Here is a 27,613-nt window from a genome sequence, read left to right on the forward strand (position 1 = left end):
TGCAGTATATATGTAAACGGATAAGGAGATTAAATGGGTTCCGCTGGTTAGTCAGGCATCGGCTGGGCATCATGTTGAAGGACGGCCAGAAGATCAGAGCTCTTGAATGCCTCCGTGTGCTCAATCCTGGTTATGTCAGTGCCCTAAACGATGTTATAATAGACTATTTCACATCCAGAGATGAAGAATCGAGTAATGGAGAAGGTACTGAAAATGATAAGTCAGATTAAGGTACCCTAGTTATGCTATTGTCCTGCTCATACTGGGTCAAGGTGCCCTGCGCTTGTTACTTTAAATGAAAGCTACAAGGTAAAACTAGCCGTGTTACCTAAACATACAAGGGTTGATTAAAAGTCCAGAGACTATGCCCATGATAAACAACGGAAAACTTACTTAACTACTTACTGAGTTGCTGTTTTTTGGAGAGGAAAAGTTTATAGTCTTTATAGTCCAGGGTCACACGAAGTAATTCTAAAAAGCATTAAACATAGAGTATTTAAAAGAAATGTGTATATATACAGACTATTATTATTATTTGGTTTCCTATCATGGAGTCTTTAAGGTAATGTTATTGGTAGGGCTGGGTATCGATTCAGAGGTTCCAGATCGATTCAATTTCGATTCACAAGCTATCAAATCGATTCAATTTTGATTCTCGGTTAAATTTCGATTCCGGTTCTTAGGTAGGTTTTTATATTTGATTCTCGATTCAACTCAATGAAAATAGATTTAATACAAATACTATATTAATAAAAAAGAAAATTGAACAGAAGTGGGTAATTAATAAAAAGAAATTAAAAGCCACAACACATCTTGCTTGCGAAATCTAAAATGCTTCCATACCTCCATTCAGTGTTTGCGGAAATAAATATGAAAAAAAAAATGGATTCTGCTCTTTGAGAATCGATTTTTAATCGACCACGTTTTAAAAAACGATTAATCGAAAAATCGATTTTTAGCCCAGCCCTAGTTATTGGATGGTTTGTTTGTTTCTAAAGTATAGCTGTACCAAAAAAGTCATGTGAAATATCATGATCCTTTTCCTCATGATATTGCGTGTCACAAGAAGAGCCCCTCCTAGACTTCTGGCCCTAAGCAAAACTTTGAGAGGGGCTGCTGTCAGCTCGCTCATTAAATCCCTTTCATTGTCTCTGCTTAAATGTATTTAAAAACAAAATATTAACTATAGCTGTATATTTTTGCCATACAGTATGTGCATTACCTTGACACTCTTTTAGATTGTTATTTGAATACAGTGTCCACTGCCACATACATTCATTAATAAATGTAAAACATCAAGAAAACAAATTTTTTTTTTTTTTATAATTCCAAATAGCAACAAACAACTGAAAAGATTTTGAAAAGCACTTTCTATTCGGTAGCTCTGTTGAGTACTAAGAAAAAGCCTAAGGTCTAAAGCTTGGAAGATAATTTAAACGAGACTGTTCAACATTTATCACAATTACACGCACATCATTTTCTGCTTTAATTATAAGCATTTTCTGATTAAGCCTTTATTGTGAAAAAAAACTTTTACAGTGTATGCTCAGCAGTATTCTTGGAATATTAGAAATGCATTTTTCTTTGCCGTCATCCAACATGTATCCCTGACATTAGGTTTGTTCGACTTCATGCAAAGCCGCAAAAACCACAGGCATGAGACACCAAGTTTGAGTCTGCTTTCTAAGCGCTCTCGCGCTAATTTGATATCAGCCGCCTTTTTGCATTCTTTTTAGGCTTGTTGAGGATGCGCAAGAGCGACTACATTCGAGACGTAAAGTCATCAGTCGAGTATAAGACGCTGTAAAACGTATCACTGTAGAATTTTGAGGTGTCAATGATATCAATAAAAAAAAAAAACATATAGGCCTATACATAGATTGACGTTGCTAAGTGACCTGAAATAATTTTATTGGAATGGATTGAAACAAATGATGGACATACTCCTTGTTTTGGAAGTCACATTGGTCTACTAGCCTACTATAAATACGTAAATATGTTAAAACTGCAAAAATATTGCATCAGATACTGTTAATACAAATTGGACAGAGTGACGTCTGGTCTTTATAATATATAGTCACGAATATATAATCGCTTCAATAATAATCGCTCAAATAAGCATAAATCAGTAATAACTATTTATAGAAAGTTTATCATTTGCATGTGTTTATAAGCCTTGCAAATGTTAACATTTATGCAATTTTAGATTATTTGAATGCCAAAGATGCTAAAGTGAACTTCTGCACACACACTTATGGACACAAACTCAAAAGCGAACGCACAGAGACGCGCGTTTCAAAAAGCCTGCAAACACATAATTTCTCTACCTTTGACAGTGGATATACACACAAAATTATCTCGTAACACCACATGCTTGACAAGTTTTCTCATAAAAGCAGTCATTTATGATAAGTCAACAGTTGAGAAGCAATCAGATGTGTCAGTGTACGGATCCGCGCTTATCCGTTCTTAAAGGGACAGTTCCTCTTATGCTTGTGCTTCATGTCAATCAAACTACAGAAGACAAAAGGAAAAGTCACTTCAATAGCTTTAAAAAGATAAATTACGTTTAATTTAACGAATGAAAAGAGTGTTATTATTAATTTTATTATACCTAATCACTACTTTGTTCTTTTCTATTTTTATATGCTATTTCTTGATTTTTCATCAATAAATTCATTATTTTATGTTCCCCATCGCTTTTTTTTGCTGATCCGAAAATCATTCAACCCGTGACTCAAAAACCATAATATAAAAATGTCTGGCCACGCACGCCACTGATGTACAGATTACTGCAAAATAAAATTATGTAAATAGATGTAAATGCCACTTGTTAAAGCTTTGCACATTTATCTACCCATTTATTAAACATTGTTTGGTTACTAGTAAAATGCTTACATTTTAAATGTATATTATAAATTACCCATCAGACTTAAATCATTTTATTTTTTGTATTTTTTGTGTGTATATATGTTATAGGTGTGCATTTTGTTCTTGCGTGCTGGTGTTGAGTTCCTTCCTTCTTTTTTGTCCTTGACCAATCACATGCCTGACGTCTTGTAATACAGATGTTTGTTCAGTGTCTCTGTCTGTGTTTTTAGACGAAGCTCAACTGGCTGTGTGAGGAGGTGCGTGAGCGTGACGCCAATGAGAGGAGACTGAGGAGGACACTACAGGAGTACAGGGAGAAAACAAAAGCTTTAAAACAAAGCAGAGACTCAGAGCAGCACAGTCTCCTGGACCGAATTACCCAACAGGACCGGCTCCTTCAAGACATCCAATCAGAGAAGAGAAGTACTTACTCGCCCCAATAACATCATCACTGTAGTATTGTCAAGTCATATCACATTATTCAGCAAACAGTATTGCACTACCATAATATTTGGGTGCTGATCCACCCCGAGTCACCAGTACTAAACTAGTACCAGTTTGTAACTTCTAATTCGAAACAAAGCTGTCATGTTCACATTTTGATGTTGCGAGAAGTCAAATTAGAAATCTAGTGGACATCACATTTGCTTATAATGATTGTTGGGAAAAATTTACTGAAATCCCATGTTGTCCATGGGTATAAACTGCCATTGATATATGTTCAAGACAAATTATATTTGCGCTTCCATTAGGCAAAACTTGCCCACCGTTTAAAATAAAACACACAAGATGAAATTATAAATTTACAACAAAAATATAATCCCAAAACCATGTTTGGACTTGAAGCACTTCTGAATAATGACCTTAAAGGGAAAATCCACTTTTTTTTGAAAATATGCTCATTTTCCAGCTCCCCTAGAGTTAAACAATTGATTTTTACAGTTTTGTAATCCATTCATCTGATCTCCAGGACTGGCGCTAGCACTTTTAGCATAGATTAGTATAATCCATTCAATCCGATTAGACCATTAGCATTGTGCTAAAAAATAACCAAAGAGTTTTGATATTTGTCCTATATAAAACTTGACCGTTCTGTGGTTACATCGTGTACTAAGACCGACGGAAAATTTAAAGTTGTGAATTTCTAGGCAGATATGCTATGTATAAGCAATGATATTACACACTGCCCGAAAATAGTCCCCTTAGTAACTTTCAATAGCAGGGGACTAATTTTGGGCACTGCGTAATATCATTGCTCCTCCTGCAGTCATGTTACAGCAGCAAAGTCCTTGATTATTACGCCAGAATGAGAGTATAGTTGCTAGACATTTCTGCCTAGAAAATCACACATTTTAACTTTCCGTCGGTCTTGGTACACGATGTAACTACAGTAGAGTCGTTTTAAATAAGAAAAATATTGAAACTCTTTGGTTCTTTTTTTAGGGTCATTTTGCCTTTATTTGATAGACAGTAATAAAGAGACAACAGGAAAGTACAGGGTGGAGAGAGGGGTATGTGATCGGCAAAGGACCTGGAGCCGGGATTCGAACTCGGGTCGCCGGAAGTGCGTCTGCACCATATTTCGGAGCACTGTCCGCTACATTCTTTGGTTATTTTTAGTGCGATGCTAATGGTCAATCAGCTGAATTAATGAATTAAGGGGGTCGCACACCGGACGTGCAGCGCCGCGCTGTTCTAAAAAATCAAACACATTGTTTTCTATGACTATACGCACACCGGCACCGACAGGGTGGCACCTGTTCGTAGCGCCCAGCTACGACTCAGGAAGTTGCTCAAATCCCTGTCGCGCCACTCACATAGGCTGCGTTGGAAAACTTAGGCAGCTGACTTGTTGCCTCTCTGCCTCACGAGGCAAAGACTTCGGAGGCATGAAGGCAGCTAAGAGAAACGCTTTCGGACACACTTCAGGCAGCGTGTTTGAAATATAAACAGAGAGCCCATTAGTGATAACCAATCACATATTTGAAAACTACAATACTAATTTCTTGCTAGAAATGCAATAAAAAGGTGTAAAAAGTGAAAATATACATTTATTTACATTAAATTTGTGTTCCAGACGCTTTCTTGGCCGCCATTTTATTTTTTCGAACTTGACCAGGCTCAACCAATCACAATCCCCATGTGCACACGCATAGAATTGTGGGCAGTGATGAGCGGGTTGATCCAAAATGACCGGGTGCCTGCGGTCACCCGCAGTTACAAGTCATCCAAAAATATTTGTAATGATATTCGGGTCGCAGTCAGTCACGTCGTTTGAAATAAAGATGCCAATTAACTATTTTAAACAATTACTACTTTTAAAAAATGCGGGCCATGGAGCGGGTCGGGTCAATATTTATTTTAATTTTTTTCCAGTTCGAGTTTTGAGCGGGTTAGTTGAAACCATTGGGTTGTTTATACATTGACTCGCGCATCAATGATTGTGGGACAAGATCTCAGGAGTCGAGAAGTAAACCCAACATTGGATTCGGACATGCCTTGATGCCTTCCTGCCTGCAGTTTAGAGTTTTCGGACGCAGCCATAGTTTAAGTAAGGAATAATTGACGACGGGGCATTGAATTATAAGAAAATAATGCACACCCAAGGTGCAACCGCGGGTGTGCATTATTTTCAAATAATTCAAAGGACTGGAGTCAATTATTCCTCTTATACCACGGTTACTGCAAACATTGCTTTGGTGCCTATTTTTAAGACATTTGACAAGTTAAGTATGCGGTTATCAGAAATTAATGCATACCCACGGAACATTTCTCAGCCAATCAGAATCCAGCATTCAACAGACCCGTGGTATAACATTAAATAACATCATATTTGTCCCAAATCATTAACGATTAATGTTGGCTGCTAACGTATATTTAGCGTTTTGAAGTATACGCTATCTGACTAAGTTTGCACTATTTAATGTGCACTTCCAGTGTACCTCCGAGTTGTAGGGGTGTAACGAATAACCGTGCAAATGCACATTTTCTCAATGAATGAATTTGAATGAATTAAGGTGAAATCCCGGCACATCCAAACGCCAGGGGGCGCTCTCATGCAGAAACTCCCTTTGTATCACACAAGAAGTATCATTGCAAACACTATTCCAGGAAATGTCTACACAGGAATATTTATACGCTGTTCTTCAAATTGTTTCAGGTATTTTCATGATAATAAAGAATATTTTGAATGATTTTGCTTAACGAGTGTTGCTTTTTTAAATGCACGTTATAAACGACTCCGACTCATAATGATTTTAGATTGATAAGGACTTCCTACTGAACAAATGCCGTAGTACACGCACAAGCTGTGCATAAAACAAAGAATCGCAGCCTTGCGATTCAGAATCGATTTCAGACATGCTTTTTTAATGGGGACCGCGATTGAATTGCGATTGAATCGTTACATCCCTACCGAGTTGTCCTAGACGCGACTTGACGCGGAGCGCTAAGCTGGGCGTTTGGTGTGCGACCCCTTCATACTAAGCTATGCTAAAAGTGGTAGCGCCAGACCCGGAGATCAGCTGAATGAACTCCAAAACTGTAAAAATCTAATGTTTAACTCTAGGGGAGCTGGAAACTGAGCATATTTTCAAAAAAGTGGAGTGTCCCTTTAATAAGTCATCGAAAAAAATTTTACTCCTGAAAGTGGGCATCGTACGAAATGTCCACACACCCCTCACCTTAAATGTTCTCTCATTTCATGTCCACTAAATCTGGTGCCTTTATCCCCAGAGCTGATGAGAGCTCTGAATCGCTCCTGTTGAGCTCCCATTGAGATATATCAAGTACGTGAGCTCGTCCATGGTCAGCTCTCTTCAATCCAGCTCAAAAGAAAAAAACATGTAGGCAATCACAGCTAAAGGGATCTTGCTTATAGACTCCACAGTTGTAATAGAAACGGGGACGGAAATGATTGCAGTCGGTGTTCTTATGCTAATATTGAGTTTCACCCTGCTGCTCAGAGTACATTTCTCTATGACGCACTTTTCAGTCAACCTACTTGACTTGTTTCTGAAAATAAATAAAACTTGTATTGTAAACTTGTATTGTATAGCAACATGGGCTAAAGCCTTCAAAGCCGAACTGATTTATGGTCATAATTGTCAAGTCTGTAATTAAATTCCCATGTAAACAGGAAGTCAGGAGCGACTTCCGTATTTTGACATATTCCGTAAAACAGAATATTAACCGAGAGCAGGCATGGCTTGCGTTTTTCATTTGTAAATTGATTGGATCTAGAAATGTAGGAGGTGTTTCATTCAGTGACGGAACTCGGACAGATGCTCCGCCCAAGCTGTCAAAGTGACATCATCAGAGACAGGTTTTCATAATACTGCATACGCACCAAACACGAAACATTGTGTTCCTTGCTCTAGATTACTCGCAGGACTTACCTTTGTGTCATGTGAATTTTTCACTTGAGTTGTATATTTCAATTAATGCAAAAGATGAATAGCGTTGCTAAGCGCACATGAATTAAAAAACATTACATCATTCTGTCATTATAAATTTGCATGGCTTATGTGTGAATTATTAAAGTTGGTGTTAATCATTAATTTTATCTTTCAGATCTTCTTGAAAAAAGTCGCAAGAGAGAAGAGGAGGTGAGAAATCTTCAGGTCAGTATAAAACAGTTTGCATGAAAGTTTAGCCGTAATGTAAAATTCCCAACCTGAAATAATGAAATAACATGCAATCTAACTTGCACTTGAACTTGAAGATGCACGCAGAGTTTTCTTATTGTAGCTGGTGTGATGCATCTTCATAACCCTGCACTTACATAACTCCTTGTGCATGTGCCAGATGTGTTATCGCACCGTTTCACTCGTTCGTCTGCATACTTTAAAACTTCATCTACTATGACCATCTGCTGTGCTACTGAAGCACCTGCTATCTTGCCTGTATTATGAATCTGTCCCTTGGTGGGGATGGAAACCAGCAGCATGCACCCAGACAATAGAAAGCAGATTCAGTAATTACACCTGGCCCTGGATTTCTCCCAGGTGTTGCTTTTGACTGACAGTGTAGAAACCTCACATCTCCTGAATAGCACTTTTTGTGTCTAGTCATAGTCACCTCTGTTTCTGTTCTTATTTTCAGGATCGAATAGCCGATCTCGAAACGGTAGGATGTTTTTCTGTTTTTCCTAAAATGTCTCATAAAAGCAGTCAGATTGTTCTGTTCAACAGCAGTTTTTTTTTAGAATTAATTCAGCCTCAAGCACTTAACAGACTTTTTTTCTGTCTTTTTTATTCAAATGCAAATGCATCACTTACGCTACTCAAGGGACTAAAGCCAAGAGTATAGTCAAGTTTTTATTACGTTTCTGCAAACGTATGTGCAAAAAGCATAGTTTGACGAATGCACATTGCAACAAAACGCAAAGCATCTCCATGGCTACATACTACATTCTCCTGTAGAGGTGCATACGTGACCTACGCATACAAAGTACGCCCGGTTACAAAAATTTTACAGTGCGCGCTAGGGGTGACCCCGGTAAGTCAAAGTTTAAATGCTTCGATAGGAGAAGCCTTATTTGAATACCAATCTCAAAGTCGAATTGTCGCAGACGTGTTATGAAATGAGGATCATTCAGTTTTGTCCGTTTAAGGGTGCACGTTATCCAATTTCACATACAGTATAACAGCTTTCTCCCAATGTATTACTATACAGCCTATTATCATTATGATAATACTAAGCAAATAATATATGAAAAAGTACCTTTCAATAAATATTTTTAAAGTGCGTTTATAAATATAACAACCAGGGCTACACGTCCATATGGGAAGAGATTTCCAGGTTAATAAACCATTGCGAAGCAGTTGTCTCTTTGTTTCTGCAGTTAAAAAGACAAAGCTGGCAATTCTGGCTATGCTATCGTTATTTTATTAATTAATTTATTTTTATTTTATTTATAGATCACCTAGCGTTATCTGATTTAACTATTTGTGGCTTGTATTTTGTTCCCCTGCACATCAGGCATTTTGCACACATTTGTTCTGCCCCTTTGTTATTTCTGGCCTTGTTTTTTATTTTTTATAAAGGTCAATTCTCATCAAATTTAACTCTGTAAATGTTTAATTGGTTTTTGTTGTATTGATGTTGCGCTGTTGCGTGCAGAAACGTGCAATTTAGCCGAATGCGCTAGGTGTTCTGCGTGTCATATTTAGGATCATGTTTAGGAGTTCATCAAACTAAACATCAATGAACAGATTTTTGTTTTTAGTTTTTATCATTTACAGTAAGAATCACAGATAATTATATGTCATTTGTCATTTTTGTTGTCATAAACACTTTGATGCGCTAAATCTCAAAATTAAATAAGTTCGCTAAACTGTAGCAGGTAGGACCACATTTGTTATTTATTAGGTTTAGTTATCTTTGTTTATATATCTTTGTGTGATGTTCTTAACACCATGGCTTTAAATGTTTTGAGGAATTATTTGACAAATGTTTATAGTGCCTTTCATTAAAAAAAATGCATAGTCAGTTTCATCTTCATTCATCACTTAAAGGTGACATAGAATGATTGAACGGAGTATTTATCCTTGTTCTGTGATGTGACATGTAGACAAAATTGTTTTTGTTTGTGTCTGTAATTCCTTAGAAGCTTCCTAAAAACCTCTCTCAGATAGCTCTATTAGGGTGGGGGATTTTAAACAAGTGGTTTTGCACCTATTTGGCTCCCCCTACTGGCTTAACCAACCCATCCTCATGCCCGTGGCGTCAATATTTGACGCACTTGACCATGCGTCAATATGTTACGCCGAGGGTATACCTTTCGCGTCATTTTTTGACGAACTGGGGACTTCAATACTATTACGTCCGTTGCATTCTCTTTCCTATTTTATTACCATTTTCGCGTCGGTTTAGGGTTAGATTTACATAATGACATCCCTACCCAAACCTAACTCTAACCCCAACGCCAGGTGACAACTGTTTCTAACCCCAACGCCAGGTGACAACTGTTTAAACTGTTTAATTTCGCGTACACTGTTTAATTTGCGTAATCTAACCCTAAACCGACGCGAAAATGGTAAGAAAATAGGAAAGAGAATGCAACGGACGTAATAGTATTGAAGTCCCCAGTTCGTCAAAAAATGACGAGAAAGGTATACCCTCGGCGTAACATATTGACGCATGGTCAAGTGCGTCAAATATTGACGCCATGGGCATGAGGATGTGTAGGCTTAACTTGCAAACTCATTACTGATTGGCTGACTTTGCTGCCACTCTAAAAATGTAGCCAATTATTTTAAAGTGGAGGGGCAGGGAAATGTCTGTGATGTCATAAGCATCAGTTTTTCAGATTAGGCCGTTTTCTGGCTGGAATTTCTATGAGACTGAGATGTTTAGCATGTCTATAACTTTTTGTATGTTTGTAAATGTGTGTAGACTACCATTATTCAACATAGACAAGGTAAAAATCGTTTTTCATTCTCTGGCCCCTTTTAACTCTTTCACCGCCAGCGTTTTTAAAAAAAGTTGCCAGCCAGCGCCAGCGTTTTTCATGATTTTCACCAAAGTTTAATGCCTTCCAGAAAATGTTCTTCTTTAAATATATAAACATACAATATACCAAATGAAAGAACAGACCCTCTGCTTTCAAAAAAAAAAAACCGTTTCATCCTACCTTTAGTGGTTCTTTTGCAATCAGCTTTTGAATATGGGTAGGTTTTTGCACAAACACCATATTTTGAGCAAAAAGCAGAGATATTTCCATTTTTGTGACGGACTTTTCATAGAGATCCCATTCAGAGCGATCTTTAAAACAGACACAGACATGCAGCAGCTTGCCATAGGGCAATACTTCCGGTTTTAAAAAGTTGCGGAAGGGCGCCACCTGGTGGATAATAGCGGTATTGCGGAAATACGGAAAATCTCGTCATTGGGGGAAGCGTTTTCTCTTAATTGACGAGATATCTCGTCAATGGCGGGGAAATATTTAAAGGCAGTTTTGGTCACTTTAACCGAAAGTTTTTTCTGTGTGCTGCTTGTGAAAGAATATAAAAGTTAACCAATTGTTTTTTAACTGGTCTGGTCCCCCTCCCAACCCATGCATGCACACACACACACATGGATTACTATCAGTTGACTATAAAAAATTTGGACAATCTCGGGGACACCACGTACTATTCTGATGACGAAATTTGTGTCACACTGTACACGGACCCTCGCGTATGGTTAAAAACAGAACTGTACTTCTAGTTTTAGGGTACATTCACACTAAATCTAACACAATATTTAAAGTCGCCATGAAACGGAAGTAGCGATTGCCTTATTTTCCCCGTGGTGACGTATATCCGAATGAAACGGCTTTTGAGATGAAATAAGGCAGGGCTGGATTTGAATTTGTCCATCGAGATCTGATTGGATCGTTTGAAGTTGGGTCGTGTTGCTAATTGCTAATCACTGCGATCTTCTCCCGGACCCCGCCCACCTGCCATACTTTTGACCGGAAGTGAAGAGAGATCGTTTTGAGGAGGGGAGGAGATTTGCATTTTTGATTAAAGATTATGAGCACACACGAATTTTAAAAAAATAATGAAGCTCACAGATAAGTCATTTGTTAATAATACCACACTATTAAAAATACATATATCGTTTTTCATTTCAATTTCATTGCGACTTTAAACTAAAACAGAAACATTTTAATGCTTGCATGCACACGGATGAGTGAAAATTAATAAAATGCTGTATTATGCTTGCCAGGTCAGTAGTTGGTGATGTCACACGATGTCTGAACATGTAATATGCATGCGCATGACTGTGATAATTTTCCTGAATTTGCTTTTTGGTACTACAGAGAAAATTATTGTATAGTTATCAAAAGCTTTATTGTCTAGGTAAATTAATGTCAAAAATGCAAAAAAAAAAAAAAAACTTAAATGGTTAGTTCACCATTTCATCATAAATCACTTACCCCTGTGTAGGGGCGATTCTGGGATTTTCATTTTAGTTCAATTCAACTGCAGTTGGTTTGTTTTGATTTAAACTTTCATAACTTAAAAAATACAGCCAAGTAGCACCATAAAACAAAATAATAACATGATAACATAATAATAAACATGTTTTCACAAAAATCTTAAAAACGGAGTTATCTCGTTTTGCAACGAAACTCTTTATACTAACCCACATTATATAAAAATGCCTATAGGCTACTGTACTAACTTCATGGATTCCTGTAGACATAATGTAAGGCTGAATTTCTTACATTTGAATTACTGAAATGAAATTGTTAATGAAAAAACATCTCATTTTCACTCCAGTAACTTTCTAGCAAGTTGTTCAGAAAATCTAAACTCCAAGATAAACCTTAAACTTAACTAAGGTTTTTTGGCAAAAAAGTAATTTAGCCTATTTAAAATAAATGTGGTTTAATCTTTGTAACAGTGATACAGTTAGCCAGTTATAGTAGTGAGTGATTTTCTCTTCTTGTTTTCTTATTTAGTTAACTTTAATGACAGAGACTTCATCAAGACCGAATGCAATGTTACATTCGGTTACGATAATCAGTTGTTTACTATGATACCAAGAAAGCTATTTTGAGACATGTTTATGTGTATTTGTCTATTAACCAAAAAGACGCCAGCATGAAACTCATTCAGCTCTGTGCACGTGCGCTATTTTTGGGTAGGAAGTGCTGTGCCGTGAACAAGATGCGCGTTGCATTTTCAAATTCAAGGCGGAAGTCCAGTCCAACACAGTTAATTATCCTACAGTAAAAAGATCACTTCAAGAATAAAAACATGCCATGAGTTCTGCTGTTAAACCGTACAAAGAGAAAAAGAAAACCCAATCTATAAGCATAGACTTTATCAAGTCCACAGAAAGACAAATACTATGCACCTTAATCCAGCCTACGATGAAATCATAATGTAAAATTTGCAGCGTACGTACGTTAATATTTTCTTAATATTTGTTTTTAACAATGTGCTGTGTCAATAAATGGGAAATTAATTTTTGTATGGAGTGAAAGTAGCCCGTTAAATTGGACGCCCTTTTAGCTCCGCCACCTTATTGGAGTATTGCACTGATGGGCTGAACATGCTTAAAGTCGCAGAGGAAGAAGTCCCTGCTGCCGTTTTCATATGAAATTTAAAGAGGACTGAAACGATCACGAATCCGTGTTCAGTTTATGGAGCTAACATAGAATTTGTTTAGGGGGGCTAAGAAGAAAAATGGCCTAATTACGCCCCTGTGTCGTTCTAAACTACCAAAAGTACTTTAAATGTCTTCAGAACACATTTGTAGATATTTTGATGAGAAGCGTGAGGCTTTTTTGTGCTTGATTGTGAACATTTTTCATCAACAATATCTAAAAATGTGTTCTGAAAACAATCAAAGGACTGGGTGGTTTAGAACGACAGAGGGGTAAGTGATTTAGCATAAAATTCTAATTTTGGGGTGAACTAACCCTGTAATTTGGATACTAAGTGACTCCATTATATTAAGTTTGTTTTCCAAGAGGAGAAAAACAAATTTTTTTAATGCATGTATCCAAGTTAATTTTGTAAACTTTCAAGAGGGCACTACCATAAAAAAATCCTAAAAAATCCACTAAAAGCCAAGCCATATTGGATTTTAAATGGCCTTTGTGGATTTAAAAACACTTTTTAGCCCAATCAATTTTTTAACACATTGCAACAGTAAAGCAGCCCTGAGATGTAATTTACACAAATGCTAAACCTAAAATTACCATAAATTTGAATACTGCTTTTGTGAATTGCAACAGTGGTATTTTCTTTCAGGAAACGCAAATCTAGTGCACATGATGATGCTGTTTAACCGAGGTTGTTTTTGTGCTTTGGTACAGAATATTCTATCTCAAGTTAAATTGCTGAAATGTTCCACACCTCAGTACACTATCCGCAATAGCGTAACGATTTCTGTTAAATGTCTGAATTACCAATCATTACCTAGCTAAGAAGTATGCCGTCGTTTGTTAAAAGTATTGACGCCTGCATTGACTCGGCAGTATTTATGCAGTTTGAAAAATAAGCTATCTGACGGCGAGCCCATCAATCACCATTATGTGCTACGGCTGGCTGACGAACATTTAATTAGCTTCTGAAAACCTCCAGCCTTTACTCACAGCTCCGTCTATTTACATCCTTTTGCTTAGTATGACAACAATCTAGTGTCAAGAATTCACCCTTATATCTTCTGGGAGATGCACTCATTCAGATGGCTCGTGTGAATAGGATAAAGCTACGGATATTAATGTGCTTCTTTTCCAGAGCACCAGGCTGGCCTTGGATCATCTGGAATCGGTTCCTGAGAAACTCAGTCTGCTGGAGAACTTCAAGGATCTTGAGGTTGGATGATGGGTGATGGGGAATCAAGATTTCAGTCGTCTCTAAAATATATAAAATATATATCATAGGTGGTGTATGTGGTTTCAGGAGTCACAAAGGCAGAGAGAAATGGTGGAGCAACGTTACGTCAAATATAAGGAGATAGTCGGGCACCTTCAACATCAGCTTGAGGAATCTAAGAGAAAGATTCAGGAATACAGGGTAGGGAAAATTCAAGCAAAGTCACACTCAATCACATGTACAAATATTTATAATTAATAAATAAATATATGTCCATATAGTTACATTAGTCATAATCCAGTTTAAGATTTTAGCGTTATGATAACCTTAAACAAAAATACCATGGTTTCACAGTAAAACTAAATTGTTTTTATTTTCAAATGTTTGAGTATACAAACAACCTTCAACTGGACACAATCATTTTTTTAAAGAAACATACAGCATGTATGCCCAGTAAAAATAAAGCCTTTAAATTATAATGTACTTTCAAACGTTTTTGTAATATATATTAAATGTAAACATCAAATCAATTACATGTCTATATGATTTAATTCATTTTGTGTAAACACAGCTCATACCTTGGAAATGGTATCACAGAAATGTTAAATTTTGATATACCTTGAAACCAGTAACTGGGACAGATCGCAACCAACAGATCAAACTACGTAACAGTACAGTATGTTAGCAAGTCCCAGGGCTTATCTATAGACTGTGTAAAATATGGACTGAGTGTCTGTGAGGTTTCTGATAAGCATTTATGGAGCCCAAAGTTGATGGAGCCTGCGTCAGCATCTTAAGTTCTTTTGATTTAACCAGGTTAAAAACTCTTTAAGATTAAAATCTTTTTTACAAGGGTGGCCTGGCCAAGAAGGCAGCAACAGATGGTAAAAGAAAAAAAATTATACAATATACCACAAAAACATAAAAACATACTCATAAATCACAACAACATTTTACCAAATGATAACAAACATGTAATAAAGTAGCTTAAAATCATTTAGTGACGGTGATGTGGTAAGCTTTAAGGTTTCTTGTAGATCAGTGGTCACCAACCCTGTTCCTGGAGATCTACCCGCCCCACTTTAGATCCAACCCTGCTTCAGCACACCTGCATCCAATTTTTGGGTCACCGTGAAAAGCTTGATTGGCAGGTTCAGGTGTGTTTGATTAGGGTTGGAGGTGAACTCCAGGAACAGGGTTGGTGACCAATGCTGTAGATAATTCCAAGAGGAGGCGGCATTATATGTAAAACATATTATTTCCCTATCTCTGTTCCAACTCTAGGAACTTTAAGATGCATCAAATCGGCGTTGTATAGCGTCCATTGGAATTTGCGAAATTGAGAGACAAATAATGTGGGTTAAGACTGCAAATCGGCAAGGATGGTAACTCGGCCTTCTCATACAAAATGCAGTGATGCGTTTGATCACCCAGTAATAAAACGTAAGGCACTATGGAAAACTGTATCAAGTTTTTTTAAGTAATGTGTTGGGGCATTCATACTGTACAGTATATAGCATATCTCCATAATCCAACAAAGGTAGAAATGTTGAGGATACCAAATATTTTCTGGCATTAAATGAAAATAAGGCTCTGTTTCTATAATAAAAAAATTAATTAAAACTTAATTGACTATTCATTATTATGCCCAGATATTTATAACTCGTAACACATTCAATTTTAGTTCCTTGCGATGATAAAATATCAGAAAAAGTTTTTTGTTCAACTTTAGAGGTTGAAAACATCATTAATTGAGTCTTGTCTATATTTAAAACCAGCTTAAGTTGACAAAGGCGAGACTGAACAGTATTAAATGCTGACTGTTATACATAATTATTATTTATGTAAATATATATTTTTAAATATACATAAATATTATTTATGTATTACAAAAATGAAATGGGCCTCAAAACTGAAAAACACTGAAACTGACAAAACACATGACTTAGGGGCTTATCACACCGAACATGCTTTAAACGCTTGGAAACGCAAGGCGCGACACACTGCCTTTTTTTAAAAAAAAGAGCAGTGTGACTCGGCTTTTTATATTGCTAAGCAACCACCAAGTCAGCTGTCTTGTCAATGAAATATTGAAGCATGAGTGCACTTTTGCTGTTAACTGTCATATTAGCAGAAACTTTGAATAGAGGGCGCTTGCTCTGACCTTGTTTGAGGATGAGAGGTGGACAAACACACAGGAGAGAGTGAGCGCGAGTGGAGTCCGGTTCTTCAAAGCAACTGTAAATGTCCCTCACCACAACGTAAGGCCCACCCTCTCCCCTCATTCGATTGGACAATGGAAAGACGGCATGACGTCGGCTGCTTTTCCGCTCTCAGCGCTCCTTCAAAAACGCGTGCTGCCACCGGCGGCAAAAACTGCGAGGCGTTCGGCACGCATAAACAGTGTGAACACACACACTGCCCATAGAATATAATTCAAAAAAGGCACCTGCGACTGCCATAAACACGTTTGGTTTTATTGGCCCCTTACAGTCTTTCAAGACCACAGACTTTGTTCTCCCTGATAGGTAGTCAGCAAACCAATTTATAGCAGAATCAGAAAGACCAGCAGTGCACGGATAACCGAAAATGTCAAAGAGGCGGGACGCGGGTGAAGCTGAGGTGCCTGGTTGCCTGCCTAGCTGAACAGTAGTCACAACAAAGTCATATCACCTGTCACTCAAGTGGCCACGCCCTTAATTTTACTGAACTTTAAGGCTTAATATAACTTTAACAGATGAATTACAAAAAAACCCCTCAAAGTTGTCATAAAGGTCTATAGCTATATAGACAACAAACACTTTTTGTACCAGGCTGTAAACATATTTATTTCTGCTGGAAAGTTGGGAGTTTTAACATGGGGGGTCTATGGGGTTGACTCGGTTTTGGAGCCTGTCCCTAGAGGCCAGTCGATGAATTGCAGTTTAAGTCACTTCTGTGTTGGATTCACGGGAGAGATCAGAAGGTTGTCCTTGAGCTTATCCATAGCTTAAAGGGATAGTTCGGCCAAAAATGATATTAAACCCATGATTTACTCACCCCCAAGCTGTCCGAGTTGCATATGTTTGTCGTTTTTCAGACAAACACATTTTCGGATATTTTAGAAAATGTTTAATATCTTTCAGTTGATTAAATGTGAAGTTACGGGGTCCACGTCCTTCAAGTCTAAAAAAAGTGCGTCCATCCTTCACAAATTAAATCCAAACGGCTCCAGGATGATAAACAAAGGTCTTCTGAGGGTAATCCGCGCGCTGTTGTTGTAGAAATATCCATATTTAAAACTTTATTAACGTAAAAAACTACCTTCCGGTAGAGCCGCCATCTTAGACTCCTCTGTATTCAGGAGAGAGTATTAGCGTAGTGTTACGCACTTTTCTTAGTGACGTATGACAAATTCGGAGGGCGGGGGCACAGAGCAGCAGCAGAGTAGCCTCCGTAGGCTGCGTAAGCTCTCATCCTGAATGCGGACGCGACTAAGATGGCGGTGCTAACGGAAGGTAGTTATTTACGTTAATAAAGTTTTAAATATGGATATTTCTACAACAACACCGCGCGAATTACCCTCAGAAGACCTTTGTTTATCATCCTGGAGCCGTTTGGATTTCATTTGTGAAGGATGGATGCACTTTTTTTGGACTTGAAGGTCGTGGACCCCGTAACATTACATTTAATCAACTGAAAGATCTAAAACATTTTCTAAAATATCCGAAAATGTGTTTGTCTGAAAAACGATTGACATATGCAACTCGGACAGCTTGGGGTTGAGTAAATCATGGGTTTAATATCGTTTTTGGCTGAACTATCCCTTTAAAAAAATGAAATGTCATAAGCATCACACATAATTTCCATCACACTATAACCTGGTGAACATTACTTAAGGCTTTAAAAATTATATTTTACTTGGCTCTGGTTTACAGATCTGGTTCTACAGACTGCATAGTCTTATTTCATCATAATCCATCAATAATGTAGCCATGGTTAAGTTTAATTAGTGTGTAGGCCTACATAAGAGGAATATTTTAACAATCAGAAAGATTCTTTATGTAGGCTATGCATCAAAAAACACTAGCAAGACATCATGATGACACTGCATGTCTGTTTCTCAAGAGCAAAACTTTTTAATGCCTCCTTATAATCCAATGAATCTGTCTACACCTCAAAATAAATCTCTTATTTATGTTTCTATGCTTTGTTGATTACAGCAAGAACATTGTTGTTTGTCACATCACAAGGAAAATTGAGAGTTACATCATCTGCGTTTCTAGCACGAGTTGATGCAGCTCACAAATAACGAAAAAATCCAGATAACGCTTTATACTTAACTAGAAAGAGTAATTTTGTCATGTTTCTTTTCCTTTTCGACATCAAAAATGTTTGTTTACACCAGAAATGAGATGCATCTGTGTATCATACTGAATATAATCTGTTTATTAGGACTAAATTAATTTATGCCTCTGATTGCCATTGTGTTCAACCAGGTGTGCCTCATAAGTCTTGAAAAGTAAAGCCTCTGGCTCTTTGATCGCCCCCTGGTGGCTGGCTGCAGTGCAAGTCATAAACCCCACCCTCTCTATTCAAACGAATGGAGCTCTGCTCTAAAAAATATATATATTTACACTTCCAATAAAAAATTCCTAAAGATGGTTTTGGTCCTTTTAAGTAGTTCTTATCACGCTGATATATGTTCAAGTGTTCTATTCTTTGATATGTTTTTTTAGCTAGTAATTTAATGCTATAGAAACGGGGCGTGTCGTTAAGATTGGCGTGGTTGAATTGGTCGCGCGATCGCTTGGGCGGAAGTTTGATACTTCCACGCCCCTGGCTCCACAGCGATTCCTTCTGCGCATGCCTTGGCTCCAAACTGACGTTTTTACGTAACATGGCGGCGACCATGGTCGGACATTTTTGGCTTCAATTCATTACAATGGAGGGAGGCGATGTCGCGTCATCCATCTTTTTTTACGGTCTGTGTGTTCAACACAGAACTGCTGCAAAAACCTTTTGGAAGTACAACATTTTGACACAGATTATACAGTAAAACTCAGTTGATCTAAAGTAGATAATAAAATAAACAATACAATATATCACAATTGATCTAAAATGATTAAAACAATGTGCAATCCAATAGATTTAAACTGTAATCAATGCTGTAATGGCTTTAGTTTTAAGAAAGTTAGCATAAATAAGTAAAAAAAACTCATAAATAAATGAGTAAACTATACTATCGTGTATCAGCGATCTTACAATATCTCACAAGAACTTAATATCCTAATGAGTTTTGGCATTACAATTGATAATTTTGACCCACAAATGTACCCATGTGACTTAGGACTGCTTTGGTGGTCCAGGGTTTCAAATCATACAGCATTAAGCCTAAAGCTTATATGCGCGCTGTCCACATGACGTCATTTTCGTCATCAGAAGTGTCTGCGGTCGCCCAGAATTTGAGACCGCGCGGAAAGTGTGCGTACAGTCCGCGTACAACAGCGCATGCGCGTGAAAATATTTAGACAGGACACTCCACTATAAACAGTTATACAAAGGAAATAGACAGCATTTGCACACACACTATCGTTTTTCTTCTTTAATTTTTACTTTTTCCAAGAACAGAAAGCTGTGGAGCATGTTTGTTACCATAATGTTTGATTCCTGTTCTTTGTTGTCTTGTTGTTTGTTCTAAACTGTGTTTGCAATGGTGGATCGGTTACTTTTCTTCACCTATCCTAATGTTTTAATGTACTGTAAATGTCACCAAATCAGTGCTGCGCTGACGGCCTGGTAGAGTAATAATTTGAATAAGAAACATTTGTATTGCGTATAGTGTCGAACGCGGCCATTCGCGTTTAGCCGCGGGGAGTATACTTAATAATAATAATAACTTAGACTTATATAGCGCCTTTCATAGTACCCAAGGTCGCTTAACAAATTGGAAGGGGGGAGTTAGGGGACAAAGGAGTTAGTGCAAAGAAATGTTTTGAGGTGCTTTTTGAACATTAGCAGATCCATTACTTGGAAAGCTGTGCGGAAAAAAGGTATACCCCGGCCTTTAATGGTGATGTGAATCTGAGCTCAGATTCAACTAATGCTGTTTGTTATAGGATGAGAAGTCTGATGCTGACAGTCGCAGTCTTCATCTTACTGGTTTGACATCATCCCTGCGCAGCCAGAACAATTTCCTTACCAGCACTACACTGTCTAACCATACCTGTAAGTACCTCTTATCTCTAACTGTATATCTATAAATAATGTAATGACTACTCATTTTCAAAACAGACTAATAATCTGAGCTATTTTAATAACTTTATGGTTTTTGAACCATATGATCTACTATGTCAGTGGTTCCCAACCGTTTTTGTGTCGAAGCCTCCTAGTTGCCCACAACAATATTTGAAGGCCATTTTCCACATACAATTAACTAGAGCTTGGAATGACTAGACAGATGTATATTCGCTACTAAAATGGCCAGAAAAATAGGAAACATGTAGATTTTTGCTTGTTTTAGCTAATTTTGGTGCCTGTTTTGGCCCATTTTTTATAATTTTAAGTCATCTTGAGGCGCCCTTGGAAATCTGCTGAGGCCCCCCTGGTTGGAAAACACTGTACTATCAGTCCTTTCAGAAAAACGCTGAGTTTTTTTGTGATTGTTGCAGGCAAAAATTCTTAATCTTGCGGCACATTTTCTTAAAAAATGCAATGGATTATGCAGGATATTTATGCGATGAAATTGCAGGAACTTGCAAAAATTGCGGGAACTTTCAGCTTTTGCAGCTTTTTAATGATGATCACATTAATCACGTTAAATCACATCACTTCATAACGTTCTCATGGCAACAGGGGACATGGCTGCGCTTGTGTGAGGAAAATGCAAAATTTTCAACTTTCTGCTAAGATATGTGATTTTTGCTACAAAATGCGGGGATTATGAAATCATGCAAGACCTGCATATTTTGCGCACGGAGTGCAGCGTTTTTTAAAAATGCAGCCCCTCGCATAAATATGCGGACTTTGGTTGATTATGCGTTGAATCATAAGATCGCATAATCACGTTTTTAAAGGTGACATAGAATGATTGAACGGAGTATTTATCCTTGTTCTATGATGTGACATGTAGACAAAAATTTTTTGTTTGGGTCTGTAATGCCTTAGAAGCTTCCTAAAAACCTCTCTCAGATAGCTCTATTAGGGTGGGGGATTTTAAACAAGTGGTTTTGCACATATTTGGCTCCCCCTACTGGCTTAACCTGCAATCTCATTACTGATTGGCTGACTTTGCTGCCACTCAAAAAATTTAGCCAATTATTTTAAAGTGGAGGGGCAGTTAGATGCCTGTGATGTCATAAGCATCAGTTTTTCAGATTGGGCCGTTTTCTGGCTGACATTTCTAAAAGAGGAATTTCTATGAGACTGAGATGTTTAGCATGTTTAGCACTTTTTGTATGTTTGTGAATATGGGTAGACTACCATTATTCAACAAAGACAAGGTAAAAATGGTTTTTCATTCTCTGTCCCCTTTAAGGAGGGACTGTACTATGTGATATCAAGCACAATGTGTTTGTGCGCTGAAGCAGCTCACGTGACACTGACATGACTTCATTCACTCTAATGGAAAGCATATTTACACTGTCTGAATTTTTTTCTTATCCCCTACACAGTTTACTGTATATCATTCAAGACACAAGAAATTGCAATAATATGAACAGAAATGCAACAAAAGTCCCCAGCAGTAGCATGAAATGAAGCTTGGCATATATACTAAAAAAGTGGATTAAAAGTGGATAGTTGGATCACTATAAAAAAATTACAAAACTCTAGCTACAGATGGTACTCAGCCAGAATAAAAACAGCTGAGCTCAGATCCCCAGCCAAAATCATCTCACATTACTGTGTTTAATGGCAAAGACAAACAAATATTACATAAAAGCCGAACGTTGTTGTGATGGGTACAGCACGACCAACAAAAACCTTACACAATCTCACTTTTTATACCAGAACACATTAAATTATGAAAACAAAGCGGTTTCAGTTTTTGTTAGCCCATAAGGACAAAACAGAGATTTTTTTGTATTATAACAGTGTGTTATGACTAACAGGCTTATGCACTCACTCTAGACTTACGAATAAAACAGCACATTTTATTAAATGATTTCTTTATAGTCCTGCAGCTGCGCCAAAAACTTAAGCTACATAGAACTGCTTTTGTCTTTTATATTATAAATGTCAGTAACTCTTTTTTTTCTTCATTTTTGAATGTGCATCTACTTGTCTAGCAATAAGAAATGACCGATAAGATGATTTACTGTTCATGAGGTTAAATATGAAAGCCACTTAGTAATTTGTCAAGCATCAACAATGCTTTTATTATGCTGAATGTTAAATAGCGCTTAAAGCCATAGCTTTTGTATTACAATATCCGAAAATCACTTGCATTACATTGCATATGTGTATTTACACCGATCAGCCATAACACCATGACCACCTACCTAATATTGTGTAGGTCCCCTTTTGCCACCAAAACAGCCCTGACCCGTCGAGGTATGGACTCCACTAGACCTTTCTATCAGAACCAGCATTCACTTTTTCAGCAATTTCAGCTACAGTAGCTCGTCTGTTGGATTGGACCACACGGGGCAGCATTGAGCCTTGGCCGCCCATGACCCTGTCAGCGGTTCACCGCTTTTTCTTCCTTGGAGCACTTTTGATAGATACTGACCACTGCAGACCGGAAACACCCCACAAGAGCTGCAGTTTTGTAGATGCTCTGACAGATTCATCTAGCCATCACAATTTGGCCCTTGCAAAAGTGGTTCAGATCCTTACCATCCATTTTTCCTGACACCTGTCCTCAAAGTGGATGTGTTAGAAGCTGGAAAAATGGACGAGCTACTGTAGCTGAAATTGCTGAATAATTTAATGCTGGTGGTTCTGATAAAAAAAAAGTCTAGTGGAGTAGAGTCCATGCCTTGATGGGTCAGGGCGGTTTTGGTGGCAAAAGGGGAACCTACTGAATGCAATATTAGGCAGATGGTCATCATTTTATTTGTGATATCGTGTGATATGCGCATTCTACGAGAGTGAGGTTTTGATTTCGCAGCTTCACTTCCTGCTCACTACTGCGCATGACTGGTCCCGAAATCGATACTGCGCAGACTCAAGACCCAAGATGTCAGCGCCATGTCAGGACACTGGTGGCTTTACTTCTCACCAATGGAAGAGAGCGAACAGGCGTCATCCATCTTTTTTTACAGTCTATGATGTAGCCACGCAACAATAATTTCAGCATTCACTGTATACAGCAGGACGTGATGTTGTGATTTTTCGAACGGATTCTTAACCAAAAATGCACCGCAATGCAAGTGATGCAAACCAAATGCAGCGTTCTATTGAAAATGAATGTATGTATTTCTGCCAAAACCAAACTGCAATGAAGCAACTGAACGTCTGACTGGGGTGTCACTCTTCCTCACGCACAGCACGCGTGTACACACACACAAACACATGCACACACAGGTTGTTACAATGGCAAATAGGCTCACCCCAGAAATGATATATTATTTGTTAGTAGCCTAATGGTAAATGCTGCAGGTGTAAAAATGTACATAAACCAGATATTTACTTTGATGTCAGAGCTATATTACTGCATGAAATCTGTTGTGCATTTTAATAAATTAAATTGCTTAATTGTTGGCACTGGCACTTATAAACACTAAATGGGTAAAAATTGAAACAGGCTTTATTTTTGGCTTATTTTTTTTATAAAAGCCAAATGCTTGATCATTTTACAGCCACATCATTTTCGTTATGCATTATTTGTTTTGGTTGTTTAAAAACACACACAAAATGTTTATCCGATTAATCGATTAATCGTTCAAGTGCTAGATTAATCAATTACAAAAAGAATCGATAGCTGCAGCCCTACTATATATTCATCTAACATGCAGCTAATTCATTACGATGGCATAAAATAATGTGATCAAACATACAGGTAAAAAACTATTTATTACCTTACCATGAACATAAGCGAATTTCATACGTCTTTGGTTAATGAAAACAACATCTCCCATCGTTCCACTCACTTATATGACATCATTAAGCTTCACCTTTGTAATGGTTATTGTGTAATAGCACCGTCTAATGGTAAAAATCCTACATATTGTGCCTTTAACATTACGTTACTTTCTTTAAAGTCGCAATTAAATTGAAATAATAAACACCACTTTTTTGTGGTATTTTATACAAATGACTTTCATGTGAGCTTTATTATTATTTCAAATTTCATGTGCCCTCATAATCTTTAATCAAAAACGCAAATCTCTTCCTTCCTCGAAACAATCTCTCTTTACTTCTGGTCATATGGTATGGCAGGTGGGCAGGGTCCAGTAAAAGATCACAACTTCAACAATCCAATAAGTTCTTTATTGTAAAAGTGGAGCAATCCTTTAATTAACGTGTAGCTGTTTTAGCTTAAGCCCGGGATACATTGCACGGTTTTTGGCTGTCCCAGATGAAAGATTGCCATTGTGAAATAATCATGGCAATTTCTGTGACCGTGGCTCTTCATCTGTGGTCCTATGTCGTACAGTGAGAGAGATTCAAAGACGGATGTTTTCCGGTCTTGCGTCCAAAGATAGCCTACGATAGTTTCAGTGTCAGATATTCAGCATGATCACCGCACAGTGTGTTTGCTGCTACGACCTGCGTACTGGTATTTGTTTACCACGAGCGCATGCTGGTGATGTTGCGCTTACGTGTGACGCAGCCGTCGAAGCCTCCGTGGCATCATCGTACATCAGGGGTCTCCAACCTTTTTGTGTGCAAGGGCTACTCCAATGGATAAAACAATCCAGAGGGCTACTTTTTTGATTATAGTCTACTTACAACTTTTTTGTTTCACTTGTTGAATTAATTTTATTTTACTTGTTGATATGTTTTAGTATTGTTTACAATGTTAACATGCGTAAACCAAGCTAAGCTACTATAAAAAATATGTAATAAATAAATATTATAATTGAGACTATTAATAGAATGTGCTTTGGCGGGCACCTCACAGACTCTGTCAGGGCAGTGGCAGTAGGAGATATTTTGGTTGAGCAACTACTGTAAGTATGTCAGCAGTTTCCCAGTAAGCAAACCAACAGGCGACAGTAGTGGCAAGGAACCAAAACTTCATTGATGTATAAATCTTGTAAGAAACCAGGCTCCTTTGGGAGCTCAAGTTCGTTCCAGATCCAATCTGTAACTTTTGGTTAAAGGAAATCTGAAATATAATTTTGTATTGGTTTTAAACTATCTGTTCGGATTTTGTTGCAGCTGAGATGCTGACAGAGGCTTTCAATTAAGAAGTGCTTTAGTAATGATTTTTACAATGCTGTTACAAAGAATAAATACTATTTTGCAAAATCTAACTATAACCTCACATATACATTGAATTGTGCTTCCTTTTCTGTTTTTTTCAGCCCCACATAAATATCTTACCAGTCCAGATCTGGACTCCAGTGGGACCCAACGGCACTATTCCAATGTCAATGGAGTAAACTCTGAACACACAAGCATGTAGCGTCAAGACACGAATCCACGGACAACTGCGGTCCACCACCATCAAAGAGACCTCGTGTAAAAACTCCTCATCACTACCTCAAATGCACTCATGCTCACATGTATGTGTTACAACAACAGAGATGTGTTTGTAGTTTGTGCTATACATCAGAGTTTATAACTATTACTGTGTGTTAGTGTCTGTATGACACATAATGAACCTTGCCAATGACTGCTTACTTTTTATACATTGTAACTGTGTAAGCTCACTTATCATTAGATCATTTAAATATGATGCTTCTCAAATGTGCTATTAACTCTTAAATATTCAGAGAAAAACTAATGTTGGTATTGTATACTATATTATAGTCATGTTTTACATTAATTTCTTTACATTTAACAGATATTCACTGTAGGGCTGCATAACGATTAATCGTGACTAATCGTTTGCAGAATAAAAGTTTTTGTTTACATCATATATGTGTGTGTACTGTGTATAAAAATTATGTATATATAGATACACACATTTATGTAGAATTGTAAGAAAAAAATATATTTATATATTAACTATTTATATATAAAATAAATTATATATAAATATAAAAATGTATATACACAAGTAAATATTTTTTTAAATATTTACATGTATGTGTGTGTATTTATATATACATAATTATTATGTATTTATATATATACATAATTATTATACACCGTACACACACACATATATGATGGAAACAAAACTTTTATTCTGCCGCCCTAATTCACTGTATCAATTACTGTAACTTAATCATTTAAATAGTTTACTAATACAGACAAACCAAATTTTATATGATGTATATTACATAGTCATTTTTTACATTTTATACAATGAATTCAGGAAATCATATAATGTGCCTTTTGGGTATGCATTTGTATTTTATACATTTTATTTATTTTAGTGTATACATTTTTTACAATGATAATGAATTCTTTTTTTACCCCAATTTTTAGGGCACACGTCTGTTTTTAAAACACGCTGATCAGACCACTGATATTTGAGGCTTCTGCCCTATAAATGGTTTACCTGTATGATGTGAATTTAAAACCAAATCATCCCTGATATACTAAATTGTTTTGTGCTTCCAGTCTCGTGGTGCAACATGGGTGTTTATGGGACATTTCTTCTAATATATGTGCAGTTTTTTGTACACTTCAAGACCTATGCACAGTATTTTGACAGTCTACTAATTGATTTTTTTTCACCATTGGCATTTATTACAATAACCATGTTAATGGTCAAATAAAAAATTCAAGAAATGTATTTGATCTTGATTGATTTGATTCTTTAAAAACGCCCCTGTCACATTGCATGAGTACCAATTTGTTAGGAATGGCAGCTTTATTGCACTTTTAATAACTTTTTCGGTACACTCTTAAAAATGTTAGGTTATTTTCAGCCCAAAATGCTCACTCATCTATATTTATTTGTTTATCCATGTGCCAGCTGAAACCGGTGTACATATATGTGACGCTAGACCACATAACCAATAATAAGGGTCGTTTTATTTTTATTGCGATTTATGCATCGTCTAAAAGCTGAATAAATAATCTTTCCATTGATGTATGGTTTGTCATGATAATATTTAGCTGAGATACAATCTAAAAATCTACATTTTGAAAAAATTGCCTTTACATTTGTTTGCAAAATCAAAATAATATTATATTGTCACTTAAAATGTACCATATATCCTAAATTATCATGGCAGTTTAGTCGAATGTCGTTTTCAAACAAGATATCATTTGGATGAAACTAATTTTGGGTGCATTGGAAAAAAGCTTCGAGTTGATTTTGGGTTAAAATATTGGCAAGCCAAATGCATTAAAATAGGATTCAGTGATATGCAGAA

The 27,613-nt window shown here is 37.0% G+C and overlaps 1 protein-coding gene across 3 annotated transcripts in view; it reads left to right on the plus strand.

The window, feature by feature from the left end:
* LOC135750085 (centrosomal protein of 128 kDa-like) overlaps positions 1–27,201 on the plus strand; it is a 70,207-nt gene extending 43,006 nt beyond the window's left edge. For 2 of the 3 annotated variants that reach the window (XM_065268856.2, XM_065268858.2), the window contains 7 exons: positions 3,102–3,294; positions 7,444–7,493; positions 7,975–7,998; positions 14,115–14,192; positions 14,280–14,393; positions 20,291–20,399; positions 25,646–27,201. In XM_065268856.2, coding sequence (XP_065124928.1) covers positions 3,102–3,294; positions 7,444–7,493; positions 7,975–7,998; positions 14,115–14,192; positions 14,280–14,393; positions 20,291–20,399; positions 25,646–25,746 — 669 coding nt within the window. In that variant the 3' untranslated portion in view covers positions 25,747–27,201. The remainder of the gene's footprint in view (positions 1–3,101; positions 3,295–7,443; positions 7,494–7,974; positions 7,999–14,114; positions 14,193–14,279; positions 14,394–20,290; positions 20,400–25,645) is intronic. The other variant, XM_065268857.2, reaches the window with a different exon arrangement.
* The last annotated feature ends 412 nt before the right edge of the window (positions 27,202–27,613 follow it).

The sequence above is a fragment of the Paramisgurnus dabryanus genome, chromosome 12 (genome assembly GCF_030506205.2).
Source record: "Paramisgurnus dabryanus chromosome 12, PD_genome_1.1, whole genome shotgun sequence".
NCBI classification, from domain to species: Eukaryota; Metazoa; Chordata; class Actinopteri; order Cypriniformes; family Cobitidae; genus Paramisgurnus; species Paramisgurnus dabryanus.